This window comes from Bemisia tabaci, chromosome 1 (assembly GCF_918797505.1).
Source record: "Bemisia tabaci chromosome 1, PGI_BMITA_v3".
Taxonomy (NCBI): domain Eukaryota; kingdom Metazoa; phylum Arthropoda; class Insecta; order Hemiptera; family Aleyrodidae; genus Bemisia; species Bemisia tabaci.
This window is the reverse complement of record NC_092793.1, coordinates 89,913,175-89,934,196: the sequence shown is the minus strand read 5'-3', so window position 1 is coordinate 89,934,196 and position 21,022 is coordinate 89,913,175. Positions and strand designations below refer to the sequence as shown.

The 21,022-nt window shown below is 37.7% G+C and overlaps 1 protein-coding gene across 1 annotated transcript in view; it reads right to left on the bottom strand.

The window, feature by feature from the left end:
• ais (DExD-box helicase 52) overlaps window positions 1-21,022 on the bottom strand; it is a 50,142-nt gene that overhangs the window by 13,195 nt on the left and 15,925 nt on the right. Inside the window, exons 5-7 of the mRNA XM_019048415.2 lie at window positions 16,845-17,225; window positions 8,417-8,507; window positions 4,682-4,804 (exon numbers count right to left, since the gene is read on the bottom strand). Coding sequence (XP_018903960.1) covers window positions 4,682-4,804; window positions 8,417-8,507; window positions 16,845-17,225 — 595 coding nt within the window. The remainder of the gene's footprint in view (window positions 1-4,681; window positions 4,805-8,416; window positions 8,508-16,844; window positions 17,226-21,022) is intronic.

Below are 21,022 nucleotides of genomic sequence, written 5' to 3'. Positions count from 1 at the left end.
AGAAATGTGTCAAAAATGCACTGCCAACGGAGACCTTTGCCCATTGTGTCATTGAAATATGTAAAAAATGAATTCGAAACATTTCGGTGACACAATCTGCAAATGTTTCACAAACATAAAATGTGGTGACATGGGAATGTGTTGAACACAGAGTGGCTTCGTGTTTGACACTTCATTCGGGTTTTTAAAGTATCACGTGAAACATTTCAGAAATGAGGCTTGGTGTCATTGACACGTTTTAAAAACATCTCTAAGACTAGGTGTGCTATTACGGTACCTCCTGGTACCAAAAATCAGCAAGATCGATCAAACAAGAGCCGGGATAGCATTTTAGGCCACATCCGCCATCTTGGATTTTTGGATTTTCAAAATTTGACCAGAAATTCAAGTTTCCCGTCGAAAAATACCCCCGGATACCAAAAATCAGCAAGATCCATCGAACAGGAGCCGAGATAGCATTTTAGGCCACATCCGCCATCTTGGATTTCTGAATTTTCAAAATTTGACCAGAAATTCGAGTTTCCCGTCGAAAAATACCCCCCGGTACCAAAAATCAGCAAGATCGGTCGAACAGGAGCCGAGAATGCCGAGAAAGCATTATGCCGTCCTGTCTATAGTTCCGAATTGCAAAATGGGAAATCCGAGTTTCGCATTACGCAATAGGGAACCATAGTATAGGTCCCAATTGCAAAATGAACTTCGCGTGATCCTGCGACGGCAAATTTTTGCGGGGTCGCTGAAGCGGGATAAAAATTGTTTTTGAGGATTTTCTTTTTCTCAATAGTAAGTAAATACCCTCCTGATACGGAATTCATCATAAAAAAAAAATCGAAAATTTGACCCTAGTTCCTTATTGCATAAAGCTGTCCAATTTTAGATCAATTTTTTTTAATATTATATTATTTTTATATTATTTTTTGTAAGGGTGAAATTTATGATGTTTTAATAAATGCTGTGTTCCCCCATAAGAGGCTCCATGTCGATTAGCCCGACGTTAATCGTCTGTCGCGGATTTTCGACGAAATCAGCCAAAATAGTTAACACTAGATCCTCATTCATTGCTTTTGCACAGCCTGATCGTGGGGCATCTTTGACAGAGAAAGTTGTTCTAAATTTTGATATCAATGTGCGAACACAATTACATGAAACCGGGGTTTCCTTTGTCGGTAAAGCATTAAACCTGCGCACTGTGTCGTGAATATTTCCATCCGTTGCACCATACTGTAGCACAAGATCCACCCTCTCTGCATTTGAACGGACTGCGAAAACATACGAAAAAAAACAAAAAACAACAAAGCCACTCAAATCCAAAACATGATAAGTCAGCAAGCGTTTTACGATTCCGACAGAGAGAAAAAATTCGAAATTCAAACGAACTACGAAATCATTTGAAGACAAAAAGGAGGGGGGTCACTAAAGAAGAAAATACTCATTTAGAAAAAAAAGTAAAAAAGTAGAAAAGTTGTAGTGAAAGAGTAGAATGAGAAAAGCATGTTGCACTGATTAGTTAATGCTAAGTGAGTAATGAGCATGTGGTGCACGGTAAGATAGCATCCGTAGTAAGACTGACCAGCTGTATCAAAGAATCGTCGGGTTGTGCGAGGTTCGAGAATTTGTGCAAAGTAAGTTCATACCCTCCGTAAGGAATAAAAAAATCGCATCAGAAACGTCAAATATACCTGAATTCGGCCAATTTTTTTTCAGAATTATTTTTCAGACACCCTGTACTGACAGCAGAGGTCCGAAAATATGTAAGAAGCTAGTGTGGAAAGGAAGGAACGGATAAATTTAGGTATTTTTGAAGTTTTCGCTTCACTCCAGGGCATCTGGCGACAACAATAAAAAATGTAAGGGTCTTTGAAAAATTGCCGTTCCGTTCTGATGTACAAAGTATATTTGCTTGGTACTTACAAAAGTCGCTGGTGTTATAACAGGGTGCCAAAAATATTTCACGCACAAAAAATTGGCCGAATTCAGGTACACTCGTATTTGACATTTCTGATGCGATAGCAGGCACCGCACAATGAGGAATGCATAACATAGGAACGAAATAGAGTTTTTTGTTGCATGAAGATGCAATGAACTTACTTTCAGCTAAGTTTTCGACCTCCACTGTCATTACAGGGTGGCTATTAAATTTTGATTGCGAAAGACCAGTCAAAATGAAGGTATTTTTCACGATTTTTGTGTATCTGAAGACACCGTGCGAAAAACAATCAAACATCTGTGGATCTTTTGAAATTTGTCCTTCCATACTGGTGGTATGGACTTGCTTTTCACCAATTTTCGAACTTCCAGTGTCATTGCAGGGTGTCTAATAAATTTCGCCATTGCAGAAACGGCCGAATTGAGGTATTTTTGATGTTTTCGAAGTGATTGCGGGCACCGCTCAACGAAAAATGTACAGCATAGGAACCAAGTAGATTTTTCTATTCCTTACGGAGGGTATGAACTTACTTTGCACAAATTCTCGAACCTCCACTGCTACTACAAGGTGTTCAAAGAAATTCTCCAAAAACAGCCTATTTTTGACGTTTTTGCTGCCATTCCGGGTAACGCAGGACAAAGAATATAAGACGTAGGAACCAAATAAAAATTTTTATTCCATACAAACGGTATGAACTTACTTTCCACAAATTTTCGGACCTTCATTGCCATTACAGGGTGTCCAAAAAATTTTCGAACGCGAAAAAACGGTCAAAATTGAGCTATTTTTGACAGGTTTTCCACCATTGTGTGCATAGCTTGGCAGAAAATAAAAGACCTAGGAGTTTTCTGACATTTGCCCTTCCATAATGATGGTATGGACTTCCTTTCCCCTAATTTTTGGATTTTTACTACCATTATAGGCTGCTCAAATAGTTAAAAAATTTTTTTTTCAAAATCCTCTTGGCTACCTTGTTTTAGTGTATTTTCCGAAGGAAATACACTATTGCGTTCTCCCCTGATGTCAGACCTGGACCAAAGACCATGTAATGAGCATCGATCATGGGTCGTAGATTACGAAAATGCATGCCGTTTGAATTCATTTATATATATATATATATATTATATATATCTGTTTATTTATAAATGTATTTCCGACTCATCGTGGTTTTTCCGATTTTTGCTTGGTTATATTTCCCTCATTTTAAAAAATTTCCGAGTGAAACTTTTTGCGATGTAAAGTAGAGGAACAGGACTACCATTCTGCGAAAAAAAACGGAGATCGAAGTATTACATTTCGAATGGTGGGGGCGAGAAGTGGGGGGAGGTTCAATTTTGTGGGCGCGATAACTCGCGCAAATTAAAAGCTTTTCCCCCGACATTTTTACAGAAGGAAGATCTTACTTAGTTCTAGGCTGGTATTGAATTTGAGCGAAATCGGTCGAGCCGTTTAAAAATGGCGAGCTTTGAAAGTTTTAGGCGGGGAGTGTGCGGCAAATTCACCACGGACTGACAAGGGGCAGGGGTGGAAAGCCAAGTTAATTGAATGAAACTTAGCAAAGCGGCTCGTATTGATCAACTGAAAGCGAAATGTATCATGTTAGGTCTGTAACTCATAAGCAGCGATATCACCCTCATAGGACAGAATGGCACAGTTTCAGAATAATTTAAATTTTTTAAAGTCCATCAATTAGGCAGCACACAGCAACTGATTGAAAATGGCTCTCAATACCCCTCAAAAACCCTCCATAACTAAAAAAAGAGAAATAAGCAAAAATTGCCAAAGACCAAAAGTTCTTGTTTTCTACTATTCTTGACGTATCCCAAGTCAAAACGCACCCTTATAATTAGATGTAAACAATAAGCGGGGGGATACCCCCCCACCCAAAATCAATTTGGGGAGGCTGAAAATATTTTCACTGAATTTTTTGGGATTGATTTACCTCATAAAAGTTTTCCTCCGGTGACTCAATTTGCGGCCGTATCCGAGAAAAAGAAAGTGGTCGGGTGGTCTTTCACACCCTACGCGAAGAGGAAAGAAATTTTGAGCTGCAAAGTGCTAGCTTACATTTTGAAAAGCATGAACATCTAAACCGCTAATACTGTGTAGGATAAAAGCTCCACTTTCAAACTAACTTTCCAAACCAACTAACTTTCAGCTAATTTTTCCAAATATTTTTATTTTTCACACATTTCATGAGCTCCAGGGTACTTTCCACCCTGATCTATCACCCGTCTGATAGTTTAAGAACTCAAGTTTTACATTTGAATCTATGATGGACGTAGATTTAGCCAGTGCTGCTAGATAAGAATGAAGGGACAGTCGCGGTGATGATAGAAACGATTGAAAAAGTCAAATTCAACTGCATTGCATAGTGTTTTGACAGTCCGCAATACTAAACCTGGGGTCATCTCCCGTGAAATAGAATATGGTCATTATGCAGGGGATACTTTTGGAAGATGTGAAATGGATTTTGAGATAAGTTACCATTAATTCCATAGTTTTTCAAGCTGTAATTAGTCCCATGAGAGGAAAACATTTTTATGAAAATTCATCGAATTAGCGACGAAGATCTTCAAGGCATGGAGCTAAAATTCTACAAATTTATAGGCATTATTTCCTCACCAAAAGCCACATTCCTCCTACCTATCTTTGGATTTCAAAAACTTCTGTAAAACACACCTCCCTATTATTCGTTCCTGTTAATTCCAACATATTTAAGAATTTAGAACGTATAAAAACATGGTATATTACCTGTAGCTGTGTTCTATCTGCATGAATAACGTCTATATTTAGTCCATCATATAGGAGCTCTTCAAACAACTCTTGAGCCCTTTCTTTGGATTGGACAAAAACCAAAACAGGTGAAGCTAATCCCTGTAAAAAATTATTATTATTCACATTGATCCATTTGAACGGGTGAGAGATTGAATGATGGGCAAGAAACATTCTAGTTCTATTTTGAACATACATCATTACAGTGCAGTATACTATTCAAATCAGGGTTGGATTTTAGAGAATGAAATTTTTTGACATTTCCCTGACACATTGCGCCTGAACTCACTTTAAATGCGACTTTGTTGTACATCAAAAATTCAAGTTGGAGGTTGTAGTGGGGTACTCCCTGATGGGTTTTAGGGCAATTTCGAAATAGGTTGTCGGAGCTCCTCGAAAAATAATCGCATTTTTGTGGTTTTTTAGGGGTAAAATAGCAAAATTGGCCTCGGGGAGACAAATTAAACCCCCTCTCCCTCATCCTTGCCTTGACCGATCTGAATTTTTAGTATGTTTTTACCTGGTATAAGATGGGACTTTTCTGAAATTTTCATGCCCATACACATTTTTTTGCTCCCGCGGCAGCGTTGCCAAGTTGCGGACTCCAAAATATCGAATTTAATGATAAAATGAAGGTTTCGGAGTGTGATTTCCATTCAAAATCAAAAATTCAAATTGTAAGTTGTAGTAGGGTACTGCCTGATGGGGTTTTGGCCAATTTCGAAGTAGAGTGTTTGAGATTTTTGAAAAATAATCGAATTTTTGCGGTTTTTTAAGGGTAAAATAGCCCACTGAGCACGGGGCGGCAAGTTAAACCTTTTCTCTCTCATCCTTGCCGTGACCGATCTAAAATTTTAGTATGTATTAACCTGGTATAAGATGTGACTTTTCTGAAATTTTCATGCCCATACAAAATTTTTTGCCCCCCGCGGCAGCGTTGCCAAGTTGCGGTCTCAAAAATATCGAATTTGATGATAAAATGAAGGTTTCGAGGTGTGATTTCCTCCAAAATTTCACAAAAATGTGCAATCTGAGAGTTTTCGATAAGAAAAGGCATATTTGAATAATTTAGAGTTGCAGTGTTGCCAGCATTCGATTTAAAATTCGTCAAAATGACCCAAATCGCGTTGCAACCTCAAGCGCTGGATTTTTATTTCGTTCAGAATTGGTTATTGCGGTTTTTCTGTACTCTATGCATTAAGGTACCATGAAAATTATGCCATTACTTACTTGATGGGTGCAGCTAACTCAAAAAGAGAGGCCGGATAAAGCGATGAGTCGGGGGAAAACGAGCGGTTCGGGTTGACAGAAAGTTCTTGAATCTACTCCATCACCAGAAAGTAGAATTTGAGAACTTTCTCCCAACCCCCCCCCCCTCCAAACCTTATCCCTGTTGCAGTCAATCCTTTGAACATCTTATCTGAAATTTTGCCCCCGAATTTTTCCCAAAAACATGAAAAATAAAAACACAAATAAAATGGGTGGATAACAACGATTCAAATAACGCTATGAAGTCCCTGAATTCGACCTTCTCTCATACAGCGGATTGGATAGTTCGAATCCAGAAGACTTCTTACTGTAAAGAAAATACCTTCGACAATTTAAAGAATAAAAAAATTACAAAAGATCACAAAAAATTTGAGTAATGTTGAAAATAAACTCCCTCATAAAAAAAAAATAAACTAGATGACGAAATTATGACTTTATATGATCGGAACAAACCTGATGGAGTCCATCTAAATTCAAGAGGCCTCTTGATCATCTGGAATCTCATGCAACAGAGTTTGCCATGAATGTTATGTTTCCTTATTTAGTCCAGAAATATTTTATTTTTCGGAATGTCAAACATGTCTTATACAACCAAAAATTTACAAAGCATTTTTAATTTCGTCATCTAGTTTATTTTTTTTTTTATGAGGGAGTTTATTCTCAAACACTCTACTTCGAAATTGGCCAAAACCCCATCAGGCAGTACCCTACTACAACTTACAATTTGAATTTTTGATTTTGAATGGAAATCACACTCCGAAACCTTCATTTTATCATTAAATTCGATATTTTGGAGTCCGCAACTTGGCAACGCTGCCGCGGGAGCAAAAAAATGTGTATGGGCATGAAAATTTCAGAAAAGTCCCATCTTATACCAGGTAAAAACATACTAAAAATTCAGATCGGTCAAGGCAAGGATGAGGGAGAGGGGGTTTAATTTGTCTCCCCGAGGCCAATTTTGCTATTTTACCCCTAAAAAACCACAAAAATGCGATTATTTTTCGAGGAGCTCCGACAACCTATTTCGAAATTGCCCTAAAACCCATCAGGGAGTACCCCACTACAACCTCCAACTTGAATTTTTGATGTACAACAAAGTCGCATTTAAAGTGAGTTCAGGCGCAATGTGTCAGGGAAATGTCAAAAAATTTCATTCTCTAAAATCCAACCCTGATTTGAATAGTATACTGCACTGTAATGATGTACAGCACAGGTGAACATTTCGTCGGAGGAGTCGTTCCATTCAATCCCTGCTCAACATGGCCGACGCTTCCGCGCGCAAGTTGAGGAGAGCACAAGGTCAATCAAGGCGGATATCTATCAACACGAGAAAAATGTGAATGTAAACACGCCGCTTGTTATCAGGTGATTAGAATCATCATCCTGTCGCATGTGTTTTGGCAGATTAGCGTCGGCTTTGTTGAATACTGCGTAGTATCCTTGTGAGCAAGGGTTGGGTGGAATGACTCCTCGAACGAAGTGTTTACTTATGCCGTGGCATCGTTTTTGAAGCGGGAAGCTCGAAAAGTCGCGAATTTTTTATGCAAATTGTGAAGTAAGGAGTGTATTTCAGACTTTGCTGATGCGCTCATCTTGATTTTTGAGACATTTTCTAAGAGTAAGAACTCTTATTATTGCTCTAGCAAAAGTTTGCAATCGGCCCATTGGAGAAAGTTTTTATGAAAATCATTTGCCTTTTAAAACATCGACCTCAATTAAAGAAGAAAATCAAGATGATTCCACAAAATTTCCTAGGCGTTTTCATAATTTTCCCTGACTTTTTAAAATTATCTGACATTTACCGCTACTCTCAATTTTTCGTGATTGTAGCAACCTTGACCATTACTATGCAAGAGACCCGGCACACTCCTTGTGGGAATGTATGCACTCTGTTTGATTTCCAATTTTTTTTATTGCATTGAATTTTGAATTTTGTATTAATAATTTTCATTTTATTAGTTCTATATTGCAGTTGACGCAATTATGACTTTTGAACAGCATCCATGGACAAGTTTAATACCTACAAGAAAAAAATTGGAAAACAAACAGGGCACTAATTCCCATTAGAAGTGTGCAGGGTACTTTTGTGAGCTTGTTTAGTAAGTTTCAATTCTTATATTTTTGTAAAGTGGAGAGTGCACGTAGCTCGCACGTTCCCGGAATTCTTTGAATGATATTAAGCCCTGTAAAACGAGGTCAAAGTTGCGTGATTTGAGCTTCCAGTCAAACTTGCATTGGCGAGAAAGGCAAGATGGCGTCCATGAGATTAGTTGGGTCGAGAGACCTCTGGGCAAAATCCAAGAGGAGGTAAAATCGCCGATTATGAATATAACCCTTTTTTCTAGAAACGAAAATGTGAAAATAAGAATACAGGGGTGAAAAAAACATTTTTAAAAGGTACTTGAGAGAAAATGAATGATCATGGAGACACAGAGCAAAACTCACCTGCTTAACTAAGTTACGAATTGCTATGAGTTTACCTTCTTCATTACCAACAAACAATAGATCTTGTTGCACATCTTCAGCGGCTGTGTTTCTGAAATCAAAGGATTAAAAAAAAATAGATTACAAGTGGTAAAATCAGTATAAATGCTTCATTAAATCAGAGACATAATTTTTAAAACATTAAAGGATACCACAACAATGTTGAGACTGTTGATCTGCCTCCGCATCAGCATGAAGTACGCACCACCTTGGATGCCCAATTACTTAGTCTAATTTGCAGTTTTTCATCGACTAACATTTTTCAATTGTTCAAAATAGAACAGAAGCCGTCTGTATTTGAGCTGGTGAATATTGATTTTAAACGTTAGATGTTTCGGTTGCTGAGATGCTTCCAATTTTTATTAAAAGAGCATATCGCCAGTGAATAGCAATAATGTGTACCTCGGTTACAGTGTTTCAAAATCTCCACTCCCATTTTACTTTTCAAAAAGAGACCGAGCTAACATCTCTAACATTTTCGAACAATATTTTCACAAAGAAGATAAAAATCAGCAAAGTTTTAAATGTCAAGGAATAACATTTAGTAGTATTCCATGTGGGAAATAAAGTATGACAGGCGGTCTGCAACATTGCAAATCGAGATACACATTTCTGCAGTTTCACCATTGATAAGGAAAGTATTTATCAATATAAAGCTATGGTTAGACTTTTTTTTTCAACGTCAAATGAGCCTGGCATAATTATATTTAATGACTTCGTTTTTGAAAATGCCCATTATTTAATCATAGAATTTTATACTGCCACAGTTAAGAATTAGGGAGGGAGGCATAATTTGACCTCTTCTTGCGATTCCTTAAGATAAAGGTCTTCAGAAAGGTCTTGTGTAGAAATGGTGGTACAAGAACTTCCAATTCCCCTGAAGTCTGTACGGAGATTCAAGATTCAAGATTTTATTCAAGAAATGTACAAACAAAAATTTTATTTACACAACCTATCCACCCAGTTAAGTTAAACCTTGTGCCAGGTGGGGTCTACCATAAACCTAAATTTTTACCTGTGTCGTATAATGATTTTCATGATACTTATACTTCACTGACTATACTTAACTCTAAAAAGAAATATGAAAGTTAGAGAAAGAGAGAGAAAAAAAGAGAGAACTTTTTCTACCCCCTCCCAACTCTTATTAACCCTTTCACCCTCCCCCTCTACTGAATGATTTAATTTTTGCTGATTCAAGTCATAATTTGTAATGTTTAACATGATAGCAGGGAGGGTGATCAGTGACAATGTCCAGTCTAAAATGTCCGACTGTAAAAGTGTCCAATAAATAATACTCACTGTCGTAATGTCCTCTTTTTAATGTCCATGACATCAAATGTCCACTGAACAAAACTACCGATGTTATCTAATGGCAAAATTCTTAAGGGACTAATTTATTTGCAATGTATTGTTTGGATTCTAGTGGGAGATACTTGTTTCTTTCTTCAAGTTGAAGAAGAATAAACATATCAAAAGACATTTCTCTTGGAATTTTGCCTAACCTAGAACTAGGTAGAACTCGAGGTATTGTAAGACATAACACTTCTTTAGCTGGCCAATATTTTAATTTTTTTCAATTATTTCATGTTTGTTGAGATAAAGTATTGCTTTGCTTCCTAGGATCTCAGTTGAGGAGAGTTTGATGCGGGTAAAGAAATCAATCTAGTCACCCACTACACACCGTCTTGCTCACACAGAACTCTCCTCAAGCAAGATCCTTAGAAGTAACGCATTGGCTTGCCCTAAAAATATGAAATGACTGAGAAAAATAAAAATATTGGTCAAAAAATATACAGCCGTATAAAAACCATATAAAAAAAAATATATATATATATATACAGCCATACAGTGAACTCTCTCTCAATTTGCTAAAAATACCTTTCTTGTTCTTAAAAGTCAGAGTTATTAGTTAATTTTTCTATGGATATTTAAAGTTACTGAAAGTCAGCTGGCACTAGCGGCAGAGACTGGAACCTGGCCAAGATTTCTAATGTAGAATACGAAAATAATTTTAAATGTTGTATTTTCAATTATGAGTATTTAATAGCTATTTTTGCTGTAATATGGCAAAAAATGGCAACTGTGTAACGCTGCAACCAGCTCCCTGACCTCACCCCTGATCATTCCTTATCATCATGTTACGTTGCGAGATTCGAGTCTGTACCAGAGCATTTAGATATGTTGGGTAGAATTAATCCAAACAGGATCGTTGTTTGTCACACATCGAGTAAATTCACTCCCCGAATATTTAATCAATTTTGCATTCAAAAATTGGATACTTATCGCATTAATCTGCACTCAGAAGACCGAAGAATCTAAATTTCTTCTCAATTTAATGACAATAAGTAGCACATAAATACTCTACTATAGGAGAATTATTTTAGTTTTGGACGTTACATCCTATGCCTTAAACTTTGCATAAAAGGGTCTACTTGTTAGAAAACATTTCAATTTTTTGTAGGACTAGATAATAAGCTTTTATGGCGTTGCGGACTTTACACGAATTTGTTGCAGATGTTACACTGATAGAACTTAGTAGATAGAACATAAGTAACTCTCGTTATTAATCAAGTAACTAAAATTCAAAGGTATCAGCGTGTAGCTGTAAAGCCAATTGTCACAATGGTACATAAATCTCACCTTCAATTTTAAACAAAAAGTTGTGAATCACTCTTCTAAGGTATATATCTAAGGTGATGGCAGGACCAAGTTTCATCTACACAAAAACAACTTAAAAATGAATTCAATTGTAATTTATTTGTGAAAATTAATAAAACAAAGAAAGTAAAAATGCTACCTTCAACATTAGAAAAAAAGCACCTTTTCAGAAAAGTATCACACGTTTTAGAAAGAAAAGAAATAGTTGCACTTGATACAAAAAATAGATTTAATCAGTGATTGAACAGAATTTTAAAGCATGTTTACAACTTAAATCATTTATGAACTTGAAGACAGTTCATTACTTCGTTAGGAAAATCCTTTTTAAAGGAAAATATATTGAATATTGGACAAAACTTGAAAGGAAATATTGTTAATTTAATAATAATTAAATAAATAAATTCAATCAATGATTCATTGTTTCAAAGCAAGACACATGATTAGGTAGGTACACTCATCTTCCGAGTCTGTGTAGATATCTTTATAAATAGAGCGCCTTTGCACAGTAATTGTCCTATAAATCTTTGATTTTGATACAGCAGTTATTGCTTCCGCAACATGCGCCCGACTGATTCTCTCAAAATGATGCAGTTTCATTATGCTATTTATATCTGAGGCGATGCGCCACCAATCCTCAAGTAACGACATTGAAGCTTTATTGTCAGAGGAGGGTACAAACCGAATTTTAACTTTCTTCACCTCTGAGGAAGCACAGTTGAAAAATCCATGGCATCGTTCACTATAACCTGCCTAGCTTTGACCTTCTGCCAAACGGCTCTTTTAACCAATCCACCGATGCCCTCAACGGAGCCCTTCCCGTGTTCTGCAGTAAAGGTATCATGGATGACCTCCTCTATTTGTAGGTCATCAGGAAGATGACAGAAATTTGCAACAAGCTACTTACTTCTAAATTGAGCTGAGCAATTATCAGAAAATAAATAAAGCTTCCTCAGACTTTTCAACACAGCCCCAACTTCAGAGAGCACTACTTTAAAAAATACCCAGGTTCAGTATTTTGAATGGTCTTTCTCATCACTAACTACGACGTAAGAGTAGACATTATCGACTGTCCATACAAAACATGTGAAAAGCAATACTTGGGTATGATTCCAGTGCCCACTCTGAATCTCGTCTTGAGAAATTAGAGAAGCGTTTTCTGCATAGTCCATTTGGCACACAGTTTAATTTTCTTTAAAGGACTCTTTCAGCTTTTTGAATTCAGAGGACTGCATTAAGTTAGCGTAGGAATGAAATTTAAAATCCTTAAATGATTTATTAAAATATTGTATAAAACTCAGTGTTTTTGTATGACTCGAGGGACCTTGTAGATCAGGGACAAAAGCTAGAGAGTCAAAGCTTTCGGCATGAAACAAAAGAGAGGTAGTTTTCTCAGAAAGTTGGAATTATGACTTGGCACAAAAGTTGGCTCAATAAGTCCTATCATCATAGAAAACAACTCTTTTACTGAAAACTAACATGACTAACCGATAACACTTCATTTCCCCAAAATTGATGTGAGCTCTAGCTTTCTCTGTTGATTGGTTTGCCGATGAATCTTACCGCGAGTGGAAAGTGTTATGAGGGGGTAGAGATAGCCTTACTCAGGCGTACATAATTATATGAAAGTAGAGAAGGAGGAGGTTGGAGTAGCCTTACTCAGGCGTGGAAAGCTAGAGAATGTTTGGATGAGAACAAGAGAAAAGCAGCTTTACTCAAGCATGCTGTCCAGGAAGTAAGTAGCTTCACTAAGGTGTAATAAAGATAGAATTATTAGAAACGATCGACTAGTGCTTCTTTACTGAAGAGAGCAGTCACAGGAAAGGTAGAGAGAAGAATGTAGCTTTACTCAAGCATACATTTGAAGTGAAATAGTTTGCATCTTTACTCAAGAGTGCAGCATAAAGAGAAGTAGAGACTAGTTCAGCTTTACCCAAGCATGCAGTCAAAAGGAAGCAGTCTTACTCAGGCAAGACTAGGAGAGGAGTAGTTGAGCTCTTGAAGGTAGAAAAGAGACTGACTCGCAGTGGCCGCTGCCGCTGTATTTATAAGAGTGATTACAAAACCGATTGTGGCGTGATGTCGTTGCGTAACTCCCCTAGCTTGTTATGTAATCACGGTTACATAAGTTCTCAATTACACGGCTGGTTGCCTGATTAGGCAGGTGCACGATTACGTAAAAAGTTAGTTGCAAAATACAATACAAAATGAAAAATAACTGAAGTAGTCTTCGTCAAATATTCTAAGTAGTAATTAATACTCTCGGAGTCAGAGACCACTTTATAAACACCGTTTTCTTTCTGCCATTTATGCACAACTATTTGTTTCTCCCTGTTCATAAATAACTTAACGAGACCTCTGACATTGAAGTCTTCACATTTCATACACTGATCAAGCATGCACTGCTCATTTAAAACATTACAACAGGCCTCTACTGAGATATCTTTATATGAACAAATGGAATTATCAAGATAAGGGAGCAACCCTTTGACCAGAAATGAAAAATCAGCATGAGTTTCGCAAATGCAAACCTCAAGAGGGATTTTATAAAAAGTTAGAATTTCCTGAGGCCTCAACTTAAAAAGCATATCCACACTAAGTAATTTGTTTCCATTTTCTTTACCAAAATACTCTTAGCCTCCGAAATACTCATCATCAGAAACCTCTTTAGAACCCACTTTTTTTCTTCTGTCTCTGCATCTTTTGCGGAGGTGGAATTTTTCCTGCCCGGGGCAGTCCACGAAATGTCATCTCGGTTATAAAATGCAATAAACTTATCTCTAACTTCTTCACTGAAAGATTTTCTTCTGGGATTCCTTTTCTTCTTCTGATCCTTGAAGATAAATGTACGACATTTTTCTTGAACCAGACTGGCTAAAATGGCTTTCTGTCTTCTAGGACTGTCTGGGAGACTTCTCTTCACTTTTTTTACTGCTCTGCTCAGGTATCTCTGAGAAGAAAAACTGCCTAATAGCGAATTAGGATCTTCTTTATTACCATAACGTGATTCTGTCTTCTTTTGTCGATGTCTCCTTATTCTTAGTTTCGTTGCCAAGCATATGTCTCGCATCTTCTCTTCAGTAAACGATCCGGCCTTCATCTCCTCATCACACTTCTTCCTTTTCCTGTCTCTGTCTCGCTGTAAATGTGCATGATACTTTTTTCCATCTGTCCTGAGTTTCTTTCTGAAATCTTGGGAACGCTCTTTGACGGGTTTCATCTTTCCTGAAAATAGTATAAAATAATGATTTCCATAATTTGTCTGAGAAAAAAAAAGGAAATTAAAGGAAAATAAAAAAAATTGAACAGAGCTATCAATTTTTGTAGCCATTATTCTCAGTATTTTCCTTCATTGTCATAATTCCACTACTATTACTACTCTTAATACTACTACATAGCATCTCAACGGTATAGGTGATTCAGTACGGATGATAAGAGCTTGATACCGAGTTTTCTACTGAGCTCATTCTACCGAAATTATTTGGCACTAGTTTAATTTGCTTTCAGTAACGAGCTGCCCTTTAGGGGGCGACATGTCAATCTTGATCTATCAGCTGATTTTTGAGAGCCTGAGCAGATGCCAGGTTTTACCACACTGCTATGAGCTGAGGGTTTTAGATTTGGTTATAAGATGAAAAGAAAATTTTCCAGTTGATTTTGCTCAAAAAACTAGTCTGAACGCCCTACTATGTCTTTGATTTTTGTTTTTTAGTCCTTCTCTTTCTCTTCTTTATTTCCTTTTCTTTTCTGTGTCTCTCTGTTGTCTAGTGAGGCTACTATAAGTGTACTGAATCTGCTCTTGGAGCTTATCTTACTAGTTAGATGTATGATACCGGTTTGAGTGAGCATTGCGTGACGCTCGTTTTGACGTTACACTTTTTCAATTTGCTGCAACATTTTAAATGAAATATTTGAATACATTCTGACATTACTGACGGATCAATAAAGATGAAAACCTATTCTTTACCAAACATGAACAATTAAACTGGCTCCTGCTTCGAACAGCATCAAGTTTAGATGCTTTTCCATTACGGACATTACATTTTCACGTGGCTTGACAAAATGAGGGAGAAAAGTACTTACAATTTAACTTTTCTTCTTTCTGGAGACGGTAGGAGACTGTTGAAGAACATAACCTCAACACCAGCTGATTTTAACCACAGATAATCAGCGTATTTAGTGAATAAAAAGCACATCAAACACGACCTAAAAATCACCGGTCTAGACATGCCTTCAGGAAATCTGAAAAACCTTGCGAATCCAGAAACTGAGAGTGAAAAAAAAACCCATTTCGTAAAGTTGAAGACTTTTCCTATTCAGTGCATACAATTTTATCATACATGGACAAAGTTGACTTTTCAGCCTTGTAGATCCTGTTAAGGAATAATTCCCCTATAGTACCTATATTATAAAAGAGTAATCTAACATCTCTAATATAATATCTACTATTCATAATAGCTTTGTTAAAATTTATACTTTTTTTCAAGCAAGTTTTACTACTAGGAAAAGGTAAAAAGGTTACTAAAACGTTGAGAAAAATAGATATACGACAATTCATCGAAAAAAAAATTAGTCATGCATCCATTCATCAAATAGACATAAATACAAGATAGGAAAAGAAATATTAAGCGGAACTCATCTTTCAGTCACAATGAGGACTTAAATTGTGGGCTACACCTCGAAAATATTCCTTGGTACCACGCCTGTCGAACGATTCACCTCATGTTCAGATCCTTATACACTTTCTGCAGGCCGATTATTTTCGGGTCGATATCCGAATCGTGTCGTTAAAAGTCATGTTATCGCCATGATCAAGAACCGAGTGATTATTTTCGCCACGTACGTCGATAAATGCGTCGTTAACTAAAGGTTGCCCCCAGGGCTATCGTTCCGCATCAATGTAAACATAACCTCAAAATAGAGTTAGTTCTGAAATTCGCCGCAGCGGCTCCAAGCCGCAGCGCTGGCGGCCAATCACGTGACCGGTAGACGGTCTGTGATAGGCGGATTATTTGTTTGCACGACGGCAACGTCGCAACCGTTCATCCTGTTAACGATATCGATAAATGCGGCAAAATAATCACGTCGACTATGAATTGTCGATCGTTAAATGAATTTTGTCAAGTTATCGATTCAGATATCGACGCGAAAATAATCAGCCTGCAGATATCTTAAACACTTTCCTGATTATGTTCGGTCGTTTTGAAGATTCATTCCTCACGGAAAGTGTGTGCTCGTCCTCGACATTCCTTTTTAGTTGTATATTCTAGACATCTCCATATAATTTTGGAAGTAGCTGAATTTTCTGCTTTATCTTGAACATAAAAGTAATAATCGTGATGGAGTTTTTCTTGACCTTTTTCGCTGGCCACCAACTTCAATGCCATTTTTTATTTGGACTTAAAAAAAGTAGTGAGTGAAATTGAAAAACATTAAACCTAGGCTAAAGAAGGATTAAAATTAGGCTTAAAAATATTAAAACTTGGCAATAAATACTGACACTATTACACTCGTAATACAAGGATACACTTATGTCCTTGCGAACGCACCATTAATATGCTCCGCTATGAATTGTCCGTGCGCTGAATTTTGCCCTATGAATTGTCGCACAGTAAATTTTGCGCAATGAATTGTAGTGACACCAAGAAGGATAGTGGTGGTGAAAAAGGGGGGCACTTTATTCGCCAGAATGGACACGGATCAACCCTTAACGTTTTACAGAAAGGAAACTAACCTGTGCCCGACAGTCACGGAAATGACTTTCTTGAGATTTCTCCGGCACCATTTTGCAACATGAGTTGAATATGTTGCACTAAACATTGCACGTTTCACTGAGTCTGAGTCACAAGCTACATAAATGGCAGCCAACTGATCACGAAAGCCTCTGGGTCCAACTTCGAACAATTTGTCTGCTTCATCAACAATAAGCCATTCTACACTCTTTAAGGAGACAGCAGGAGGATCTTGTTCTAGCATATACACTAATCGATTCGGTGTGGTGATCAAAATATCAAATTTCTGGGACGAATTAGGTCCATATTTCTCTGAGGCATTACCCACTTTACTGATGATGTGAGTTCTTAAGTTACTCCCTTCACAAAGACGTATACACTCCCTGGAAAAAATATATTGAAAATTTAAGTCAATATGAATAAATAAATAAATAAATAGATAGGTAGATACATGGATAGAATGGTGGATGGATGAATGGATAGATGGATGGGTGGATGGATGGATGGATGGATGGGTGGATGGGTGGATGGATGGATGGGTGGATGGACGGGTGGGTTGATGGACGGGTGGGTGGATGGACGGACGGATGGATGGACGGACGGGTGGACGGACGGACGGACGGACGGACGGACGGACGGACGGACGGACGGACGGACGGAGGGGTGGATGGATGGATGGATGGATGGATGGACGGACGGACGGACGGATGGATGGATCGACGGATGGATGGATGGATGGATGGATGGATGGATGGACGGATGGATGGATGGATGGACGGATGGATGGATAGACGGATAGATAGATAGATAGATAGATAGAATAAATAGATAAATAAATAAATAAATAATAAAATGAACAATACAGCTAGCTGTAACAGTGCTAAAGCAAAAGAGCTGTATGAACATTGCAACATTATCCAATTTCCTTGCTTAAAATACAAATATTCTGGAAACTCGTAAATTTTCCTTCCAACTTCTCTATGAATTTCTTCTGCAATTTGATTTACAGTATGTAAAGATTTCGAGGAACTTTCGATTTTCCGCAAAAAAATTAAAAAAAAATTTATGGGGGAAGTTGGCAATGTCTGAATGTTTGTACAGTGTTCTAAGAAACACAGCAAAATAATTGGATGTATTTATCCTGAAAAGAACTTGGTTGCACGTATACCCTATGCTTACGATTCCTTTCAGCATAAATATATGAACGTCCAGTTCGAGACTATTGCTCTTATGAGTCAAATAGACTGAGATTTACGCCAAAAATCGATGAGCGTTTAAATATATCTTCTTGAGTTCAATGCACTGGAAAATCAAAAAGAGAGAAGATAAAGAAAATAAAAAACAGCTGAGAGCTAAGTTTCATCCAGATAAATCATGATTAAGTCTATAACCTGGTGAGTTTACTATGATGGTGATCAAAAGGAAATGAGTTCGTTTTTCAAATAAAATGTAGGCTAATTGTAAGTGCTAATGATTTTACTCTTAAGAGTTCAGAGACAGTCTATAGTTACAAGCTTGGCAAAGAGATTCTCAGACTAATAAACAGGTCTGTCGATGAAATACTCGCGAAAATAAAGGAAGAGGTGAGGACATTTCGTTAACACTGCCGAGGAGCATTATCTACGCGACAGGTATAAAGTTAAAAAAAGAAACAACCAAAGTGGAACCAACTAACCCTAAAAAAAAGAAACCTCCGTCAGAGTCACCAGAAAACTAAGATTGCGTTTCAATATAGCAGAGATTAGAGGCGAGTTATCTCAATTAATTGAAATCAAGAAGGATGATGGTAGCGCACGGATGAAAGCACTAAAGCGAAATCTATTCAAAAAATTTAAAATCCTGGATAACGGAGATCTTACAGAAGTCATAAAACGGCAAAGGCAAAGGCTCCCGATGAAATCAATTCAAGCTGACCGGATATGAAAAAAAGAGGTAAGCAGTTATTGAAAAGTAAAATATTCTGAGAAAACCTAGCACAGCTAAACAGCTACGCCAGAAGACAGAATTGCCCCAGGAAGGCTCAAAGCAGACGGAGGTTGATAGATGGACGTTTAGAGCTAAGCTTATTGACTTAAGTTCGAAGTCATTAGAAAAACAAGTAACAAAAGCTACCTGCTGAGGGGGCGCCGCCCCCCCAGACCCCCCCCCCTTTCAAATTATATATGTGAGACTTTGAGTATCACAGAAGTCGTGCGGCGACATGCCAAATGAAATGCCACAATTAAAATTATTGGATCAGATGATGAGCTGATAAAAGCCTTACCTAGTAATTTGGGAACATGTCTGACACAGTTTGGTTGCTTTAACTATCACTTTGATTTGCGAAATACAAATCGTTTTCACTTCGTATGTAGTTAAATTTGATTTTGACTGACTTAGTTTCTGATGGATTCAAACTCATAATATACATTTAGGTTCCAGGGAAAGAAAAATGCAGATGAGCTACACTTCACATGAATATAGATTGATTAAAAATAAATAATCCGAAGAAGTGATGGAATAAATGATAATTGTTTACTACAGTAAATACTATACCTAGGATTCATAGGAATTTTAAATAAAATCCCACCCATCACTAAAATAACCCATATATATATACTCGTGGTGCCTGCTCTCGGCTCGATTTCGCCGAATGGAATTCTTTATCATCGCGGTTGTCCTTGTTGCGTGCGGGAGGAAATGAAGGCGCGCTCGCAGTAGCAAGAAGCAGACGCGCCAGGTTGCTTGCGACGCGTGAATGTAGCTTAACCTCCACAGATTAACAAATCGTCGAGCAGCCACGCGAAAAGTCCTATACCATGGACGAAGATATTACATAGAGAAAAAAAAGGAGGTATTTGCATCTTGAGGTTTGTTTACCCTGTGACGTAGGTCTGTACAACCTGGCCAGCGAAATCCGAAATTCGAACTATGAAAAATTGACCATAATTTCCGATTTTCCGAGGTGTAAAATACACAACTCAGCAGAAGAAAGAAAGAAAAATCGATTCGAGGGGGGAGGGGGGCGCGTGACTGTAAGAGGAGGAAGGGGGGAGGGAGGGCCCCCTTCGGCCCTGGGCGGACCGACCCTGGCGAGAGTAATAAAAACGAAGTAATAAAAACGAACGAGAGTAATAAAAACTCAAGTTCACACGTGCAGAGCTCGAAGCATTGAAGCCAAATTGGTCTGTTTTTTATTTAGGGATAGTGTCCTAGCCTAAGTTTATTTAAAAAACAATTAAATATGAGGAAGGATTTCAACCCTGAAAAATTTCCCCCTCTCTCCGGGACCACGGACAGCCTGTGACCCTGGGATCTTTGTCAGTTTTGGTGCGCACAGTTACAGAGATGGACCATTTTTTTTAGGGAGCGAACAAATCAAAACTTTGAGCCTTAAGTTGGTCGCAACCATATCCGGAAGTCGTTACAGTGACATTTTTGTGCAATATGCTTCTGTGGAAAGTGCAATACTTAATGAATACTTTTGACAAATCGTGTTTTTTTCCGGTTTGCGCTTCAAACGTGATTTATTTGTGGAGTGTCATACGTTTCTTTTTGAATTGAAAAACTCGTCAGATGCATTGGGTAATAAAGTACAGCATCTCTCATTTCTTAACGCAGGGGGCGGCAAATTTTGCATTTTTTTAAAATGTAGGTTTAAAAAAAATCGGATTCAGAAAAAAAAATTTACAAACGAGAAAGCGTCTTTCGGTGACACAAGAGACAGCACCTTAAATTAGTCGAGTTAAGAGAGAAACTAAACACGCAATTTGGCATGGAGCGGTGCAGCAGTGATGATGAGGACTTGAGATAAAAAGGAGAAGCCCTCAGCGCGGCGCACGGTGAATCGAGTCAATGAGAGAGGTCGGAAAAAATTTGGGAACTTAAAACGCTCATAACTCCGTTTATACAAAAATCTAATGTTCTGCAAGCTGTTCCACTGGTTTTCTCGTGATATTTTCTTCCAGTATCACCCCTTGAACTTTAAAATGTGACGAAATAAACATCAACATTTGCAGTTTTTGTAAAAAATTTCATGTTCGACCCCTCTAATTGACTCAATCCACTGTGCGGCGGTCGGCGTGAAACGCATAGCGCCGACAAGACTGTAGGAATACTTCACGCATTGCGCCAAACACAGTGCGGTCAGCGCGGCGCGCCGGCGGAAGTTAAAATTATTAAACCACATTTATGTTTGTTC